Raw genomic sequence first — 17090 nt, 5'->3', positions numbered from 1 at the left:
ACTGCGGCGCAGCAGGTCCCAGTGGTACCTGTAATTTATACGAAGTGTGTTTAGAGAGGAGACATTGTTTTATTCTGCGTAGGGTGCAAGGTGGAGTATTTCCACAGATCAGGCATATCTATCGAAGTTCATTTCGACATTTATACATGACAGTTAACACACCACACCTATCTAATACACAATCATTGACCTGACTGAGCTTCCTCCTCTTCCAGTGGTCTGTATCTTTTCCGTTTAATTTTAAAGCGGATTTTAATTCACTGCCCATGCTCAAAAGGAGTGTGTGTGTGGGGTAGTCCTTTTGTCCCTCAACTGAGTAGGTGGTCACTATCTTCCCCTGCTGGAATTACCTTTTCCCCAGTTACTGGCCTTTGGCAATTGCCCAGTGTTTCAGCACCTTCTGGGTCAAGATATTCCCTTTTATCACTGCTGACCAATTTGTGGCCTTCCCTGATCTCCACAACTGTCTTCATAGCAGGATGTTTCCACTGTCAGTCCTTGAAGTTTTACTGATTTGTGGTCTTTTAGGAGGTTCTTGTTAGTGAGGCGTGCATTGCTCTCATATGGCCTGAGCATTATTTACTACCTTCAATAGTCTAAAATTCTCAGGTGTTAGTTTCTGCTCCTACATGTGATGACTACTACTAACTCCTGCGCTATTTCCATTTAATCCAGGAATATATACACACTTGAGGCACAACAGAAAGCATGCACAACACCGCGGCCCAGGGGGACCCCCACTCCGGCAGCCACAGCTCCCCACCGCCACTGGGGCAGAGGCCCAGGAAGGACCGGGGGTGCAGGGGGGTCTGGGGGTGCAGGGGTCCCGGGGGTGCAGGGGCGCCGAGCCTGGGGATACGGGGGGGCCGGGGGTGCAGGGGGGGGGTGAGCCCGGGGGTGCAGGGGAGCCGAGCTCGGGGATGCAGGGGAGATCGGGGGTGCAGGGGTGGCCGGGGGCTCTGGGGGTCCCGGCCCAGGGGTGCAGGGAAGCCCGGGGGTGCAGGGGGACGGAGCCCGGGGGTGCGGGGGAGCCGAGCTCGGGGATGCAGGGGGGGCCGGGGCTGCAGGGGTACCGGGCCCGGCGGCTCAGCAGAGGGGCCCGGGGGCGTAGGGGGGCCGAGACCGGGGATGCAGGGGAGCCTGGGGGTGCGGAGCGGCCCGGGGATGCAGGTGGGCCCGGCACGGGCGTGCAGGGGATCCCGGTGCCCGCGGAAGGGCCGGGGCCGGGGCCGGGGCCGGGGCCGGTCCCCCCCTCTCCCCGCCCCGGAAGGCGGAGGGCGTCGCGTTGCGGCGAAGCGGCGGCCTTGGGGCGATGGTGCTGCTGAGCGCTCCGTGCTGGCTCCGCAGCCGCCTCACCGACCGCTTCTGGAGGGTGCAGGAGGTGCTCAAGTATGCGCGGGTGAGTGTCCCCGCCATCCCCGGCGGCCCCGCGGCTCTCACCGCTCGGCGGCGGCGGCCGACCCCCGGGTCCCGGGAGCGAGCGGCCTGTCGCCTCGTTCGGGGGCTCCCAAGTCCTTCCCCAGCTGAGGGAACTCCGGCAGCGAGCGATATAGTGGCGCTCATTTTGTCCTAGAAACGTCGAGGATCCGTGAAGTTGAGTTACGTCAGTTTAGCGTTTGCTCGCCGTGTAAACGTGCCTGTGTTTGATGAAAGCTGGAGGCCATGGCCGCGCCTGGCGTTTGTGCCCTGTGCATGTGGGTGGGTGCGAGTAAAAGTGAGCACAAGCACCACGGGAGGAGCAGTCTGTAAATACTGTAGACTGGCGTTGGTTGTGGCGTTTTGGTGTTTGTTTCTCTTTTTTAACTGAGCAAAGGACCGGGGGAGGGGAAAAAAACCCACATTTTAACCTGGCTCTTCAAGTGCGTTTTAGAAGGTGAAAGAGGCTGCTTCGCAGCGTGATTTCAGCTGAAGTTCAGGCTATTGTGCCTAGGCTCAGGAAGAACCCTTTTCCAGGGCAGACTGTTGGCATCCTGGGAGGTAGAACGTCTTGCTGTAGTATTGCCATGGAAAATGTTGAAGTGAGTGACAGCATCTTGCTCTTGCAGTGCCTGAGCTGCCCATGGGACCAGTAGTTACCTATTAGTTACCAGTAGTTACTTATTTCTCTGATTGTGCAGCAGCGGCTTCTTCTTCCTCCTTCATGTTAGATGGATGTCAGAGGTAGCTCCAGTAAACTTCTGTCATCATGCTTTCAGTTTGGACAACTGCAATGTTTTTGACATATCAGAGGCTCCTGTCTCATCCCTGTACTGACAAAATGGAGAGGGCAGCCCAGGAATGAGATTAAATGCGTGAGTTTAGGGGTTGGCTGAAAGCAGTGAAGATGATTTTGTGGTTGCCTTCCCCCTGGAACCACAGCCTAAAATGGGGTCTGGTTTTGGCTCCCTCCTGCTGGACTGAAGTTTTTCAGCCTGCTCCAACCTTTCAGCTTCAGGTTTCCCATGCTATGAATCAAAGAGAGAATATTTTCATTATTTGCCAGCTGAAGGCTTAGCTGATGTTTGTGAAGTATTTTGTGATCCTAGTTATGAAGAGTTGTGAAATGCAAACAAGCATATATTAGTATTACTGAAGGGTTTAACAGCCTTAAGGATAATTCAGCAAGAACGTCTTGTTTTGGTTTCAGCATTTTCGTGGAAGGAAGAACCGCTGCTATAAGCTGGCTGTACGAAGTGTTCGGAGAGCTTTTGTGAAGTCTACAAAGGCCAGAAGAGAGAAAAAGAGATTCCTAAGAGCGGTAAAGAGCAAAATGTTAGATGTAAACATTAAAATGAGAGAAGAGCAGAACTGAAATAGCCATTTTCCTTACTTGGGGGAGGATTCTCTCAAAATGTTTTACCAGTGGGTGAAACAGCTCACATTCTGAAGTTCATACATGTATATGTTGTACTGAGAAGACTGTAGGTCTGAAAATGTTATATTTGCTAAATGTGAGCAGATCAGCACGATGAAAGGTTTACTTCTAAAGTATTTTATCATCTAAGATGTTATTTTTTACACTTTCAGCTCTGGATCACTAGGATTGAAGCAGCGTCTCTTGAACATGGTTTGAAATACCCAGCTTTCATAAGCAATCTGCTTAAGGTAAGGATGGTCTGAAGAATAATTACTTTGAAACAACAAATTGGAGAAAATGATAGAGGTCTTCTGAAGTGCCAGGCAAATTAATTTCTTAAAACTCTGAAATCTTTAAACTACAAGTAGTCTGACAAAGCATGTCAAAGGGTTGCTGGTTACTGTCTGCAAATGCAACTGCAAGGAATTGAAGCTGCAGCCTCCGCTTGCCAATCTTTGAAGAATAATGGTGGGGACTTCCAGACTGGAGCCTGAGCAGGCAGTAGTGGCGTAGAGCACAGTGGAGGGATTGAAAAGCTCCTCCTGTCAGACTGAACTGCCAACACTGTCCTGCTTCTTAGTTCTAGTGATGAAAGGCCTCCTGCTTATGAAACGAGTTCTGTTCACTTCAGGAACTAAGTTCTGCCCTAAACCTGTTTCTCTTGCTTCTATGCATAATCCCCTTTTATCCTGGTGAACATTGTTGCCTTGTTCTGTCCCCAAAACTTTACTTCAAGAAAAAGGCTTGTAAAATGCTTTAACACTTCTTGCTGCTGTGGGAATTAAGTGACAGCTGCCTTTACTTCAGAAAATTTAAAAATACAAAGCTTGGATTAGCAAAAACAACCCAAAGAAATCTCTACTCTTTTCTCTACTAGCTTTGTGTTTCGGTGACAATGCAGAGAGTTGGTGCATTGTCCCTTGTTCTTAAACATGTTGGGCAATTGGTTTTAATTTATTGATACTGGAACTGTAAAGTTAAAACTTGTTCCTCTTGGCTGTGATTGTAATAAAAAGTAGCGTTTCTGCTCCTTAAAGTGAAACTACACATAAATTTATAGGTTATTACAAAATACTGTATCTATGTTTCATATAAATAGATGTTTCTAGGTTTTTTGACATGTTTCCTGCAAAGTAATACCATTGCTAAAATTTCTACACTCATTCTCCTGGTCACTCTTGTCATACTGTTTTCCCCTTTTTTTTTTTCCCCTCAAGATGCGTGTCGCTTTGATTCTTGTCTCAAAGCACAGTATTTTTGTAAGGTTATCTGTTAAAAGATCCAAAAGCAGCAAACTGTTTTATATAATACCTCCCTCTTAGAATGTGCAGTTAACCGTGCAGTATCTAGTGTTAAGAGTATTTGATGCTGCAGTCTTTCTTTCTCTACTCCAGGACACATTTTAAGATACTGAGCAGCTTCTAGCACAACAAGTAAACTTGAATGTGTCTAAGAACCGCAACAAATGGATTTGTTTTTGCCATGGATTTTGCCATGGATTAACCTGTAACGTGGCTTTCCATGAAATAAGACATTCTACCATTCTTTGTTTCTACCAGACACGGAGAAAGTCAATAAACAAATTTTACACTGTGGCTTAATGAGACATCCCTGGCCAGGTAGTCATGTCTGACAGTTCTCTGACTCGTAGTTCCAAAACTGTACAGCACAAAAAAAAAGGAAATTTGCCTTAAGACCTCAGGTAATCATTAAGCATTGCAGTGTTGTTCCTGAAAATTACAGTACTTAACCAACAAATTTTTTTGCATTTAGTCCCAGGTGGAGCTGAATAGGAAAATGATTGCAGATTTGGCTATTTATGAGCCAAAGACATTCAAGTCCCTAGCTGCCTTAGCCCAGAGGAGGAGAGAAGAAGGCTTCCTCGCTGCCCTGGGAGACGGAAAAGAACCGGAGGGGATATTTTCACGTATTGTACGCCACTATTAAATTATTAAGAGTCTGCAGATACATGTTAGAAGCAGGAACTTGTATTGCAATGTCAGCTCGCTCACCGACTGCTGCCAAGATCGTAGCCGTGGAACAAAATCCACCAGGGATGGTTCCAGAAGGAAGAAGGGGTGGGTCTGGGTGCCATGCTTCTGCCTGGGTGACTTTTGCCCCTGTGTTGTTGTAATCGAAATGTGTTGAGTTAGCAACCACGGTTCGAAGTTAGCAGCGCTAAGCCAGGCCTATGGAAGTTCCAGCATTAATGACGTGTATAGCGCACGTACACTTTTTGTTCTGTGAAGGACTTAATAAAGAGATTTTGTTTTTGGTAACTGCTAGTAGAAAAATAATTTAAGTGGTGATTTTGGGAGACTTTAGGGGAAAAACCCTCTACCGAGGGCCATGTCATCGCGGACCCTGGAGCGTTGGGGCCCGCTTGGAGGGGTCTGGGGGCAGCTTGAGGGTGCTGGCGCACGCCGGAACTCCCGCCCCCTCCGCCCTGTTCAAATTCCCAACGGGTGCGTCACGCCGCGGCCTTCAGTCTGTGGCGAGCGTTAGACGTCACAGCGGCCGAGCCAATCGTCGACCGTCGCTTCGCCGCGTCCCACCAATAGGAGACGACCGGAGGCGGTTGGGAGGGCGCGGCGGGGCTGAGGCGCCGCCCGGCGGGGAAGGAGAGCGCAGCCAGGCGAGGCGGCGGCGGCACCACAAAATGGCGGCGGGCTCGGGCAGCGCGGCGGCCGTGGTGGCGGTGGGAGGCAGCGGCCCGGCGGGGCCTCAGGCCGCCGGCGCTACGGCGGTGGGATCCGCCGCAGCGGGGAGTGGCGCGCCCGTGCCGGGCCCCGGGGCGGTGCTGATCGGCGACCGGCTGTACTCGGGGGTGCTGATCACGCTGGAGAACTGCCTCCTGCCCGAGCACACGCTGCGTTTCACCCCCTCCATGAGCAGCGGCCTCGACCCCGACACCGAGACCGAGCTGCGGGTCACCGGCTGCGAGCTCATCCAGGCGGCCGGCATCCTGCTCCGACTGCCGCAGGTGGGGCTGGGCCGCGGCCTGGTAGGCCGGGCGGGGGGCTTTGTTCCCTAGGCCTCGGCCGCGCCGTCGGCGGGCCGCCATCCGCCGTTAACGGGTGCGGGAGGGCTGGGGAGCTGCCGCTCTAGGCCGGGGTTTGGGGGGCGAGAGCCGCTGGGCCTCCCCGCCCAGGAGCCCGGGGCCTGCGGCCTCCCCGCCCGGCAGGCCGGTGGCAGGAAGCGGGTGATGTAACCGCCTTCCCCCGCCGCCTCCCGGGGCGGGGGCTCCCCGAGGCCTCCTGTGGGATCGGGATCTGCGGAAAGAAGGACTTTCTCGGACTCCTTTGATTGTAGTGGCCTCGGAAAGGTTTTGTTTCCTGGGGAACTCCAGTCGCAAACAGTCTCGTTGCTCTCCGAGTGTAAAACTTTCTAGGCATCTTCCAGCTACCGAGCCTCAGCTGCTCAAATTGGGTTATGAATATATGCAAATCATAACATCATTAGATTCTCCCCTCCTTGCACGCCGAAAAAGTAGGGTTTTTTTCTGGCGTATAGGTACAAAATTCAGGGGATTTGGATTCTAGTGTTTGGGTAGGGTTTTTTGTGAGTTTTTGTTGGTTGGTTCGTTTGTTTGTTTGTTTGTTTGTTTTTAATTTGGAGCATGTATTCATACTTCATAAAAGAAGCTTGCCATTTCACATATGTATTTGACTTACAGACAGCATTTGTGTTGTTGATAACATTTTGGGCAACTTATTTTGTTACCAAGGTAGGGATGGTAGTCTTCATTAGATACCACTGAACTTATCCCCCATACTTAAATATAGATTAGCTAATCTTCTGGGACTTAAATCTGTTGAAATAATTCTAGATGATTGCTTTTTTGAATGGGTAGCTGTTTTGTTAATACCTATTGTGGTTACTTCCTTTTTAGGTGGCTATGGCTACGGGACAGGTGCTATTTCAACGTTTTTTTTATACCAAGTCTTTCGTGAAGCATTCCATGGAGGTAAGAATGTGTTAAAAGATGTATATAGCTACAAATTTGTTCAATCTTTGATCTGTTTTGGCAAATTGTCAGCTCGGATGCTATCAGAGTGTTGGTAACTGGCCTGTAGATTTTACTTATTGATCAACATGATTTTACAAAGCTACGCAGTACTGATTTTGAAGATATTTAGTATTTCCTTGTTTTACCACCGTTTTCTCTTGTTACCGCTCCTTAAGCTGTTGGAGGCGATCACTTCCTGATTTGAGCAAAACATCAGTATCTTGCAATACTTATATTTCAGCATGTGTCAATGGCCTGTGTTCATCTGGCATCCAAAATCGAAGAAGCACCAAGACGCATAAGGGATGTAATTAACGTGTTCCATCGCCTTAGACATCTACGGGAAAAAAAGTAAGCTTAAACTTAGAAATGATCCGAAGTATTTATGTTGTATTTAAATTATTAAATTTCATGGGCCAGTGATAGTATTCCTTGTTTCATAAATTGGGGAACATCTTGAAGAGATCTCATGAAAGAGAAAAGTGAGTTGACTCGTTTTATTCAGTAAATATTTTTGGTGTTAAGTAGTGATGTGTCTTACTTTTACACAAACCCAATTTCACCTGCAATGACTACTCTTTGAGGTTAAGATTATCTTCTTCAGAATCTGAAATTGTCTTGCAGAAAACCTGTGCCTCTAATACTGGATCAAGAATATGTGAACTTAAAGAATCAAATTATTAAGGCAGAAAGAAGAGTGTTAAAGGAGTTGGGATTTTGTGTTCATGTAAAGCACCCTCATAAGGTTTGTACTGTATAAGTTAACTTTATATCAGTGTTTCATATGCTATAAATGCCTTGAGTAGACTGCTTAACTGCATGGAAGATCTATGGTCTGTACATGATAATGCTAGTTAATTCAGTAAATCTAGCTTCTTATGATCCTGATGTCTTCTTTCTCATTTAAGAAACTCTTACTAGTTGGTCTTGTATCACTGCTGAATGACGGCTGGAGGTGGATGCAGATGCTAAGTGTTCCTTGAAGTCAAATTATATAAGTAGGTAGCTTTGGTGTTAGAAAAAAGTAAACTAACCATAGAATCTTAAGCAGAAAGGAGTTTGGAGACCAAGGGTTGTGATATCCTATTATCAGAAACAACATGTCATGATCACTCCTTGTGGAAACACGCTGAGGTTATTAAACCCATATGAACTAGATAGTGGTGCTTATGTTCTAAAAAGAACACTCAGGTGTGAAGAGCTTGAGTAGAAATGAGACAATTCTCAATATTTAAGTATCACATGTGAGATGAGGATGAGACTCGGAGGATGTAACTACTGCAAATGTTTAAGTTGGTGCTTTAGTACCATTAGCCTTATGCCTTGAGTGGCTAAGTGTGGTGAAAGAACCTCCTACTTCTGTGCCACCAGAACTTGAGATCATCTTCTTTCTTCCTTTAAACACTACTGCTGTCTTAAGGTCTTTTTAAGCCTACTTGACTTTCACAATTCACTCATGCTATCAGCACCCCAGAGGACAACTGTACTTGTTTGTTAATTGGTATGAATTTTTGCTACTAGTCTTTATTTGCATCCTTGTTTTCTTTTTAAATCTAAGGAGAAAAACTAGAACCGAATAAGCCAGTGGCACACAACAGGTTAGATCCATTCTCTGCAAATACTGTTATACTTCTGTTACTGCTTATTGCAGCTAGCAATATTTTCTCCCAAGTTACAGCTAAAAAGGAGTCATGAATTGGATAGGAGAACATACCTAGCTTGAACACAGTTGAAGACAAGACATCTAGATGAATAGCATGATGACTGAGCTCAGAAGACGGAGAGCTAGGAAGGTCAGATCTGGCGGAGTGGCAAACTCCTGCAAACTTTTGCATTGGAGAGCAGAAGCTGTTTGGATTAACACTGGGGATGTTGCAAACACTCTGTCATGTGGAGTGTTTTAGAACTTGAAAGAGAATAACAGGTGCCTCATGGATGTCCCTCTGGAATAAGTAGGTGGCTCTCAAGATTCTTGTTAATAACTCAATAACCCATATCTTCCAGATAATCGTTATGTACCTTCAGGTATTAGAATGTGAACGTAACCAACACCTGGTCCAGACTTCATGGTAAGTTGATTTTCTTTGTTTTAAGAGACCAGCAGGGGCAGTAGCAGAAATATGTCACTTGAGGCATTCTGGGCAGCATTGCTCAGAAATGATTGTGGGCCATGCCAGACAGCTCCAGTGTTTCTTGGCGTGCCCCAAACTACTACCCAAATGTTGATCGGCCTCTTTAGTTAGAGGCACTGTTTTAATGGTAAGGTAGCTTTGCACCCTGACTTCTCACTTCCCTCCTCTCTGCTTTCACTTTTCAGCTGAAGGGAAAATGTTGAGTGCGTTATAGGGTTTTCTTGGGTTTTTTATTCTTCAGAGAAAATTTTGTGTAGTTAAAGTCTGCTGCCAGTGCTGGGAAGTGGCTTTTCCCAGACCTTGAGCTTGATTACAGGTGTATCAAAAACTCAGCACAGCTAAATTCTTTTATCTTACATGGATAATGCGAGATGTCAGATTCTGAGACTGGGTAAATTCAAATGTTTTCATGTTTGCCAAGAAATGTCCTCTGCCTTGTTGCTCTCATTACAGTAAAGATTTGCTTGGGAATGGGAAGCTTATGTAAAATTCCAGGTCTTAAACTTAACAAATAAATAATGCTTTTAAACAGTAGTGCTTTTTAACAACACTATGGTTTAAGAACCTTTAGTGAATCCAAAAATCATATTTCTGCTGACTGAACTGTCTGGTACTGTGACCTGTGTGCAGAGAACCAGTTTTGACTTTTCTTTTCTGTACTCTTTTAATCAAAGGGTAGCCTCTGAGGGTAAGTGACTAAGACTTCTCCTCTGCTGCCCAAGCGCTATGGTGCAGGGATAGCTGCCGTCTTCAGTCAAACCAAAGCAGGCTCTACAAAGAGAAGGCTGACTCTAGACAGGTGGTATATACGTGATAGTATAGTAACTGGCCAACTGCTTCTTGTGCTTATACTTTTCTTTTTGTTGTGCATTTTGACTGTTGTATATTTTATAACCTGATTGTTGAAGTTCTGAAAGATTTTTTTAATGTGTTATAACTGTTAAAATGATGTATTCTTAAATGATAAAGCAAATTAAGGTGGGATTTAAGTCTTAAAGGGATGAATTAACAGGAAAAAAACCTGAAGTCTAGTTTCTGTTTGTAAACTAGTTAGAAAACATTTGAATAGATGTGTGAAACTTGGAGTCAAATGTAACACTTAGGACGTAGCAGAACATCCCTCTGCCAGATTTCCCAGTACTGTTGCATGAAGTACTGAAATATGAGTTACGGACTACTCATTACCAGTTCTCTACTTGTTACGAAAGGAGGGGTAGGCGAGGAGGAGGGATAAAATTACCCCAATTGAGAAACGGTTCAGATGTTAAAATAACGTATTTGTGTACTGATGCTTGTTGCTTCCAGTACCTGAAAACTGGTGGATATCCAGTATTTTTTTGAAATGTGCATTTTTACAACATTACCTTTTTCTTAAAATATTGTGACAAGGATTCATTTCCTCATGTGTCTGATCCTGAGCCCACAGGGAAAATAGGCAGAGGCCAAACTTGGAAGTAGGCATGTTTTTCAATTTGGCAAATTAGAAAAAGGCTGTATGACTTCCAGATGGTTGAAGTACCACTTTTCTTTATCGCTTCTTTTGCCAAAAGGTTTGTGCTCTCTTTGTAGTGGGACAAGAAAAATAGGTTTTGAAGTTCCTTTCTCCCAGAAGGATGAGCTGATGTTTAGCATTGCTTCTCTGGGGTAGCAGTTGCTTTTCATGTAAATGAGAATGTGAGGCAAGTGGGGCAGGTGGGAGTTTGATACTCTTGGGATTCAAGTTGCTTTTATCTGTCCTGTGTAAACTGGTTACAAGCATTTGGACTGTGGTCTCTGGTTTGGATGTCTTGGGGGCTAGTGAATCCTTGTATACTGGGTACCCACATGGTTCATTACCACTTTCAGAAAGTGTATTATTTTGAGGACTCTCACTGTGTGTGGTTTTAGCTTTCCCCATCTGATACTTCACTTAAGTCAAGTGCTCAAAAATCTAGATTTTTTTTTTAAGCACATCAGCTGACAGATTCAGAGGAAGTTACTTTGTGTATTTAAGATTTAGAAGAATAATGCTTAAGTGTACTGACTGGAATATATGCAATATTTTACAGTTTTCTCATTCTGTGAATATTCATTTTAAGCAACCTTACTGAAATGGGACAATTTGGAAACCGTGTTTCATGTGCCAAAGAGGAGATCTGCCTGAATACTGAGTGTTGTCCTGAACTGATGTTCCCAAACACCCTGATTTCTTCTATGGCTGCTTATTGCATCAAAAAGAATTCTGTTCTGGATGGAAAATAATGCTTCCGAAGGAGAAGGGACCCCTTCCAGTGGAACTTGACATGTGCTGAAGTGGACTACGTTTTCACGGGAGAACTACAGCTTTCAGCAAACTGTCTGGGTTCAGCTCTGTTGCAGAGAAACGTGTGAACCTAAAAGTCTATAACGGAGTACTTCAGATTATATTGTGTGTTGTCTTGATGAAAATAACTTGTCTATTGCATGAGAGCAGGCCAGTAGAGATCCAGAGGGAAAAGTGAAGTTAAAATTGGTTCTCTTTTCACAACTGAATTTTTGGCAGTCAGTCAAACTTAATTTCCATCACACATTCCTCCCCTTGAGGGGGTTTTAAAATTGTTTTAGTAAAATCATTCAGCTTTTCTTTAGATTTACAGGAGTATAATGTTGAAGTGTAGTAACTGAATGCAGAAAGAAATAGTCCTTGTAGAAGTTAAAAAAAAAAAAAAAACCAAACCCAAAACACCAAACAACTTTGCAGTGCCATGTAATTTGCCTGATATCCTGTCTTTCAGGAATTACATGAATGATAGCCTGAGAACAGATGTCTTTGTAAGATTCCAGCCAGAAAGCATTGCCTGTGCCTGTATTTACCTCGCAGCTAGGACGCTAGAGGTGAGCGTACAGTTCCATTAATTTCAGGTTTGTTAGGTTTTCTAATCGAGGCAGAAAACTGAGTGTCTTCCCCTCCCTTTCAGATTCCACTTCCTAATCGTCCACACTGGTTTTTACTCTTTGGAGCAACAGAGGAAGAAATTCAAGAAATCTGCTTAAAAATTTTGCAGCTCTATACTCGGAAAAAGGTTTGCTTCTCTTTCGTATTGTGAGCCTTTATTAAAGGCTTCTGCTTAGAACATGAGTTGGAAAACCATATCCCATTTGAAACTAGCTGCAAGGCTGGTACATGAAGCGGAACGGGATAGTAGTCACAGTGTCTGGGTCTCTTTAGATTCCCCCTGCTGTAAGTATGCAAGCAGAAAGTCTAGTTTACTAAGTTTTATCATAAGCAATGCTCCTGTGTTCACAGGTTGATTTATCTGATCTGGAAAGTAAAGTAGAAAAGAAGAAATTGGCTATTGAAGAGGCAAAAGCACAAGCTAAAGGTCTAGTTCCTGAGGGAGCCCCAAGTTTGGATAACACATCAGGATTTTCCCCTATCCCGAAAAACGGTAAGTAGTGGGTAACTTCTTTTTAATAACTCTCTCATTTAAATGAATATTTACCCATTTGGGATGCGTATATGGTGTGGTTTTTGTTTGTGGGTTAGTTTTGTTTTTTAGCCGGCTTCTAGTAACTATTCAAATGGCAGATTTTGCATAGCATTGTAATTTTGTAATTTCCTGAAACACATAAAGGCTACAATCAAATTAGGCTTAACTTAAGGCTAGTTTAAACTTACAAAAGCAAGTCCCCGTACTATATGTGGTTTTGCAATAAACTTGCACAAATACTTGCAATGTTATGCTAAAGGAATATTAAAGCATAGGTAGGATTAGGAACTCCAGCAGGAGTAGTGTTTTAGGGTGACGAATGGGGGAATGTTCTCCTGTATACTCGGTACAGGTTTCCAGTCTGGTGCATGCCTTGTCTAGAAGATAACACTTAAACCTTCGTCCTCGCTTTACTGTTAAAAGATAACGAGTAATTGGCAAGAAAGGGACATTGCTGTTCTACCTCTTGCGGTGGCTTTGAAAGCAGTACTACTCCTGCCAGTAACTCCCTGGTGTTTTGGCTGAAGTGTTTCAGATTAACTTCTGCCTCTGTGAACTTCTTCAGACATCCTTCCCGGGGGCGGCTGCGTGTGCATGTGTGTGCGAACTACGCCTATACAGTACTGGTTATTACAAAGATGTTGAAACGGGGCGAGGGGAGGCTTCAGTTCTTCTTTCGGTCACTACCCATACTTTCAAAATAAGATAACGAAGGTTTGGTTTTTTGTAGAGTCTCCAAAAGAGGTTAAAGGAAATAAGCCTTCGCCGCTACCTCTTCAGGCAATGAAGAATGCTAAAAGGAAAGCAGAGGGAGCAAAAAGAACGAGTTCAAATAGCCCAGTAAATGGGTACGGATTTCATAATGAAGTAGTTTGGGGTTTTTTTCCCATTACTACTTTAAGCAGAATAACTTACCCGTTACTGTCTTGCAGCGTTCAGAAAGGAAGAGAAAGCAGAAGTCGAAGTGGAAGTAGAGATCAAAGTTATTCAAGATCTCCATCCAGATCCGCATCCCCTAAGCACAGGTTTGTACTGTTGCAAAAGCACGTGCTGTGAGAAGCTCCTGGACTAAAATTTCACAGAACGAGCTTTGGTAGTTTCTTAACAGGAGGCTGTGAAATAACATAGCAGTATGCGCTGCCGGTTAAAGCTCCAGAAATGCTCTGACTAAGAGTTGTACTGGTTCGGCTCACAGGTCAAGGGAGGTGCGGTGTCTGACCTTGTCATGCCTGTGCCAAATAGATCAAAAGGAGGGTGTAAGCGTATCAGGAGGTTTTTGAATGTCAGCATGTCTTTTGGAGGCATACATTGCACCGAGCAGCAGGGTTTGCTTGTTGGTTTGGGTGTTTTATCTTTAAAGCTGGGTGTTTGTGGCTACGGCCTTGTGTTTTAACTGAACTGTACTGGAGTGGTTAAAGCATTTTCCGCAGCAGGTGAACTCTCGACTCCAGCCTTGGTCTCGTTGGTAGTTGCTCCTGAAAAACCTTAATTTATGAGACAAAATGATCCTGTTTTCTGTGTCATTGAGAGTAGTAGAGACTCATACCCCTCAGTCAATGCAAGTGTGACTTCTTATTCAACAATCTGCATCCCATCGGGTTTGGGTGTGTAGTGGTAGAAGCGTGGCTTTGTATTAATGTGTGTATGGAAAAAACCAAAGCGAAAACCTGCTGATTAAAATTCTTAAAATCTGTAATCAAACTTGCATTTTAGTAGCTTATCTGAAATTAATGAAACATCTTTAAAATCTGCTTTCTGTACTGCCTTTGACTTTAAAGCTTGGCATATAACCATGCTACCCATAGAGGGATAGTCAGAGAGATGGAAAGGAACATCAGCTCCACACTGGGGCATTTTGGTAACAGCATTGCTATAACTGAGGCAGGAGAGGCAGTTTTCTGTCTTGTTGGCAGCGCTTTGAGTCGGGCAGTTGCTCTTAGCTAGTGACGTGTGTCTTAAGTAGCGAAGGAAAAAATCTAAAATGGAGACATGACTACTCCACACGGATTTGAGTTTCTCAAAAGTCAGTGTGATCAAGTCTGGGACACGGGGTTAGTTTTCATGGGGTACTGAACAACTGAATGCAGAATCAAGTGCCTGGTCTAAACCGCGCTTGCCCGCCTTGGCTCTGTAAGTGAGAAGCACTTGTCTATATGGTACTTAAAGTGTGCGTATGTATTGTGACTACATATCGGCACTAACAGCAACGGAGTAATTCTAGTTAATATTAAGGAAGTTACATGCTTTCTCTGCTGTTCTTTTACCTTAGGAAAAGTGAAAGTTACTCCACATCAAGTGGTTCCAAATCCCACAGCCGTTCCAGGAGCCGCAGTGACTCTCCTCCAAGGCAGTTCAACCACAGTGCTAGCTACAAAGGTTCCAAGGTGAGAAGTTACAAGAAATCGAAAGACTACAAATACTCAACACACAAACCACGGAAATCACGCAGCAGGAGTTCGTCGCGTTCCAGGAGCCGATCCCGGGAGCGCTCCGACCACTCGGGGAAGTACAAGAAGAAGAGTCACTACTACAGAAATCACCGGCATGAGCGTTCACGCTCCTACGAGCGAGCGAGTCATCGCTATGACCGAGACCATCCTGGCCACAGTAGGCATAGGCGATGAATAAAGCAAAAAGTTCTTTCCTTTGGAATTTAAGCAGTGGAGCTCTTTCCCACTTGGTCTCTGCAGCATAGGGTTAACCTGGCTTGTAAACCACCTTGCTTGAGTAATGTCCATTCTGCTGGCAATTCTGTACTTGCTGTCATTAATCCAGAGGAAAGATACTAACCAGACAGGATGATGTGAAAGACTTAACCTGATAAATGTCTTGGTGACTGTTCTGCTGGAGTGTTGCCTAATAACACTGCAGAACTTGTCTCTGGATGCTCCTATGCCTGCTCTTTAGTAATTTGCATAGCGTAGTGCAGTGGAGTGTTCCTTGGGACTTCCAGTTCTGCAAGCGGGACCTCCGTTGCTCAGTAGTTGGAATACTGTGCTGAGCAGTCCTTTCCTGTGGAACTAGAAGGCTCAAGACAGTTCCTATAAAAACCATTCGAGTGGCTTGGTGCTAACAAAGCTGTCTTTTCATACTGACTCAATTATGTTGTACAGATGTAAGGTGACTTTTTTTAGAACTGTTGCCTATATTAGGTTATATATGTGTATATATATTTTGCAGTGTTACAGTACAGTATGGGAATATGGCCTTACTAGCCTTTACACTTTATCCACAATGTAAATAAGCATTTGTTTAATGCAGGTGGAAGATATATACAGAAAATTCAAAACTTGAATTCTATCAAAAGACTTGTGTAGAAAATTCTGATAAATGTGAAAGTATTTAGCTCTGTGTATTGAGAGTAGTATATTTTTATCTGTGCAATGCTGTGTGCGGGCCACCAGCTCATAAGACATTTCCTATATATACGTTTTAAGTGGTTTAAAATTCTTTACTCAGGATCTTTGACACTCTGAAGAATTAGTAGTTTGTCAATCTGCATGCTTGTTGAAGAACAGAGCATTTAAAAAAACAATAGCGAAAACCCCACAGCCCAGTAGTATCAGTTCTAGTGGTATATCTGAGCTGTTACTCTCATGCTCCCTAATTTCATTAAAGTATTTGATTTTCTATTAAATTCACTTGATAGTAGTTTCTTATGAGCTGTACCACTGTGCCTACTCATAAGGAAAGAAGTTTGGTGCTGAGTGCAGAGATGATCAAATTGTAGTAAATTTAAGACTAGCCTAAGTTGTTACACCCTGAATACAAGTGTAGCAGATGTCATGCTGGGCCTGTCCTGGAGGAGCAGACTGGTGCTGCTACTGGAGCCTTTCAGGCTCTGAGCAGATCTTACTAGAACCACTGCCTGCTGGTTAAACTTCTGTCTGCTCCAGGGGAAACAAGGTGCATTAGGGTTTTGTGGTCAGTCTTGTAGGTGCCTCAGCGTGACTCTCCCTACTGCTTTTAAATCCAAAGCAGTCTCATGGCAATCTTCATAATTTTTAATATGGAGGGAAGGCAGCTGAAAGGCTTTGCAGTCGGCCTTCCTTCAGTGAACCTCTAGCCTGCCGCTTTCCTGAGGTGGAGGTGGCCTAGGGATTACTCTGTCATTAGCAGTGGCTGTATCTGCAAACTTGACTAATCTTTGTTTGAATTAAGTGACGCTTTTGGCTCTGCAGCACCTTCTGACATTCCTCAACAGGAATTACTACTTTACACGACAGTTACCTGTTCGAAAGGCATCGTTACTGGATAGTTTCAGTGGATGCCCCCATTTCCTGTGCAGGGGCAGGACCGGTTAGTTCCTGGTCACCTTGCAGTAGCACTAGTTGGTTTGTAATTCTTTACCATAGTTCCAGTTACGCCTCAGCTGAGAAGAGACATGTAATGGAGAGAGGCAGCGGACAGAAGCTCCTTGGAGCTTCACCAGAGCACTGTTATGGAATGGAAGTTAATCTGTTTCTGAATCAGAAACTCTCTGCCTTGACTTGACCTCTGCACACAGGTGGAAACCAGTCATCTCGTAGTTGGCATGCTGGAAAATTGAGCAGAAGTCAAAGTATTAAAGTAGCTCAGGCGTAATGTGAGTCAGAAAGTAACTTAAATCTATTCAAACACGAACAAGCTGAGGTAACAATGTTCTCTAGAGAGTTCCCATTTTA

General features: G+C 44.6%; 2 protein-coding genes across 7 annotated transcripts; both read left to right on the top strand.

Moving 5' to 3' along the window:
- The first annotated feature begins 1247 nt into the window (after positions 1-1247).
- MRPL20 (mitochondrial ribosomal protein L20) lies at positions 1248-5115 on the top strand. Its single transcript, XM_075114030.1, has 4 exons — positions 1248-1399; positions 2627-2737; positions 3007-3084; positions 4610-5115. The coding sequence occupies exons 1-4, from the start codon at positions 1313-1315 to the stop codon at positions 4781-4783; spliced, it is 450 nt and encodes a 149-aa protein (XP_074970131.1). The 5' UTR covers positions 1248-1312; the 3' UTR covers positions 4784-5115.
- A 315-nt stretch (positions 5116-5430) lies between these two features.
- On the top strand, positions 5431-16063 carry CCNL2 (cyclin L2). 6 transcript variants are annotated; one of them, XM_075114027.1, is made up of 12 exons: positions 5547-5819; positions 6729-6803; positions 7087-7196; positions 7470-7590; positions 8850-8914; positions 11056-11384; positions 11731-11830; positions 11914-12018; positions 12243-12384; positions 13157-13274; positions 13359-13451; positions 14696-16063. In XM_075114027.1, the coding sequence occupies exons 7-12, from the start codon at positions 11738-11740 to the stop codon at positions 15048-15050; spliced, it is 906 nt and encodes a 301-aa protein (XP_074970128.1). In that variant the 5' UTR covers positions 5547-5819; positions 6729-6803; positions 7087-7196; positions 7470-7590; positions 8850-8914; positions 11056-11384; positions 11731-11737; the 3' UTR covers positions 15051-16063. The 6 variants fall into 6 exon arrangements, with proteins under 6 accessions (XP_074970125.1, XP_074970126.1, XP_074970128.1 ...); XM_075114024.1 differs by lacking the exon at positions 11056-11384 and having other exon boundaries at positions 5431-5819; XM_075114025.1 differs by having other exon boundaries at positions 5464-5819; positions 11056-11830.
- The last annotated feature ends 1027 nt before the right edge of the window (positions 16064-17090 follow it).

The sequence above is a fragment of the Phalacrocorax aristotelis genome, chromosome 19, assembly GCF_949628215.1.
Source record: "Phalacrocorax aristotelis chromosome 19, bGulAri2.1, whole genome shotgun sequence".
NCBI lineage: Eukaryota > Metazoa > Chordata > Aves > Suliformes > Phalacrocoracidae > Phalacrocorax > Phalacrocorax aristotelis.
This window is presented reverse-complemented; position numbering and strand designations above follow the sequence as displayed.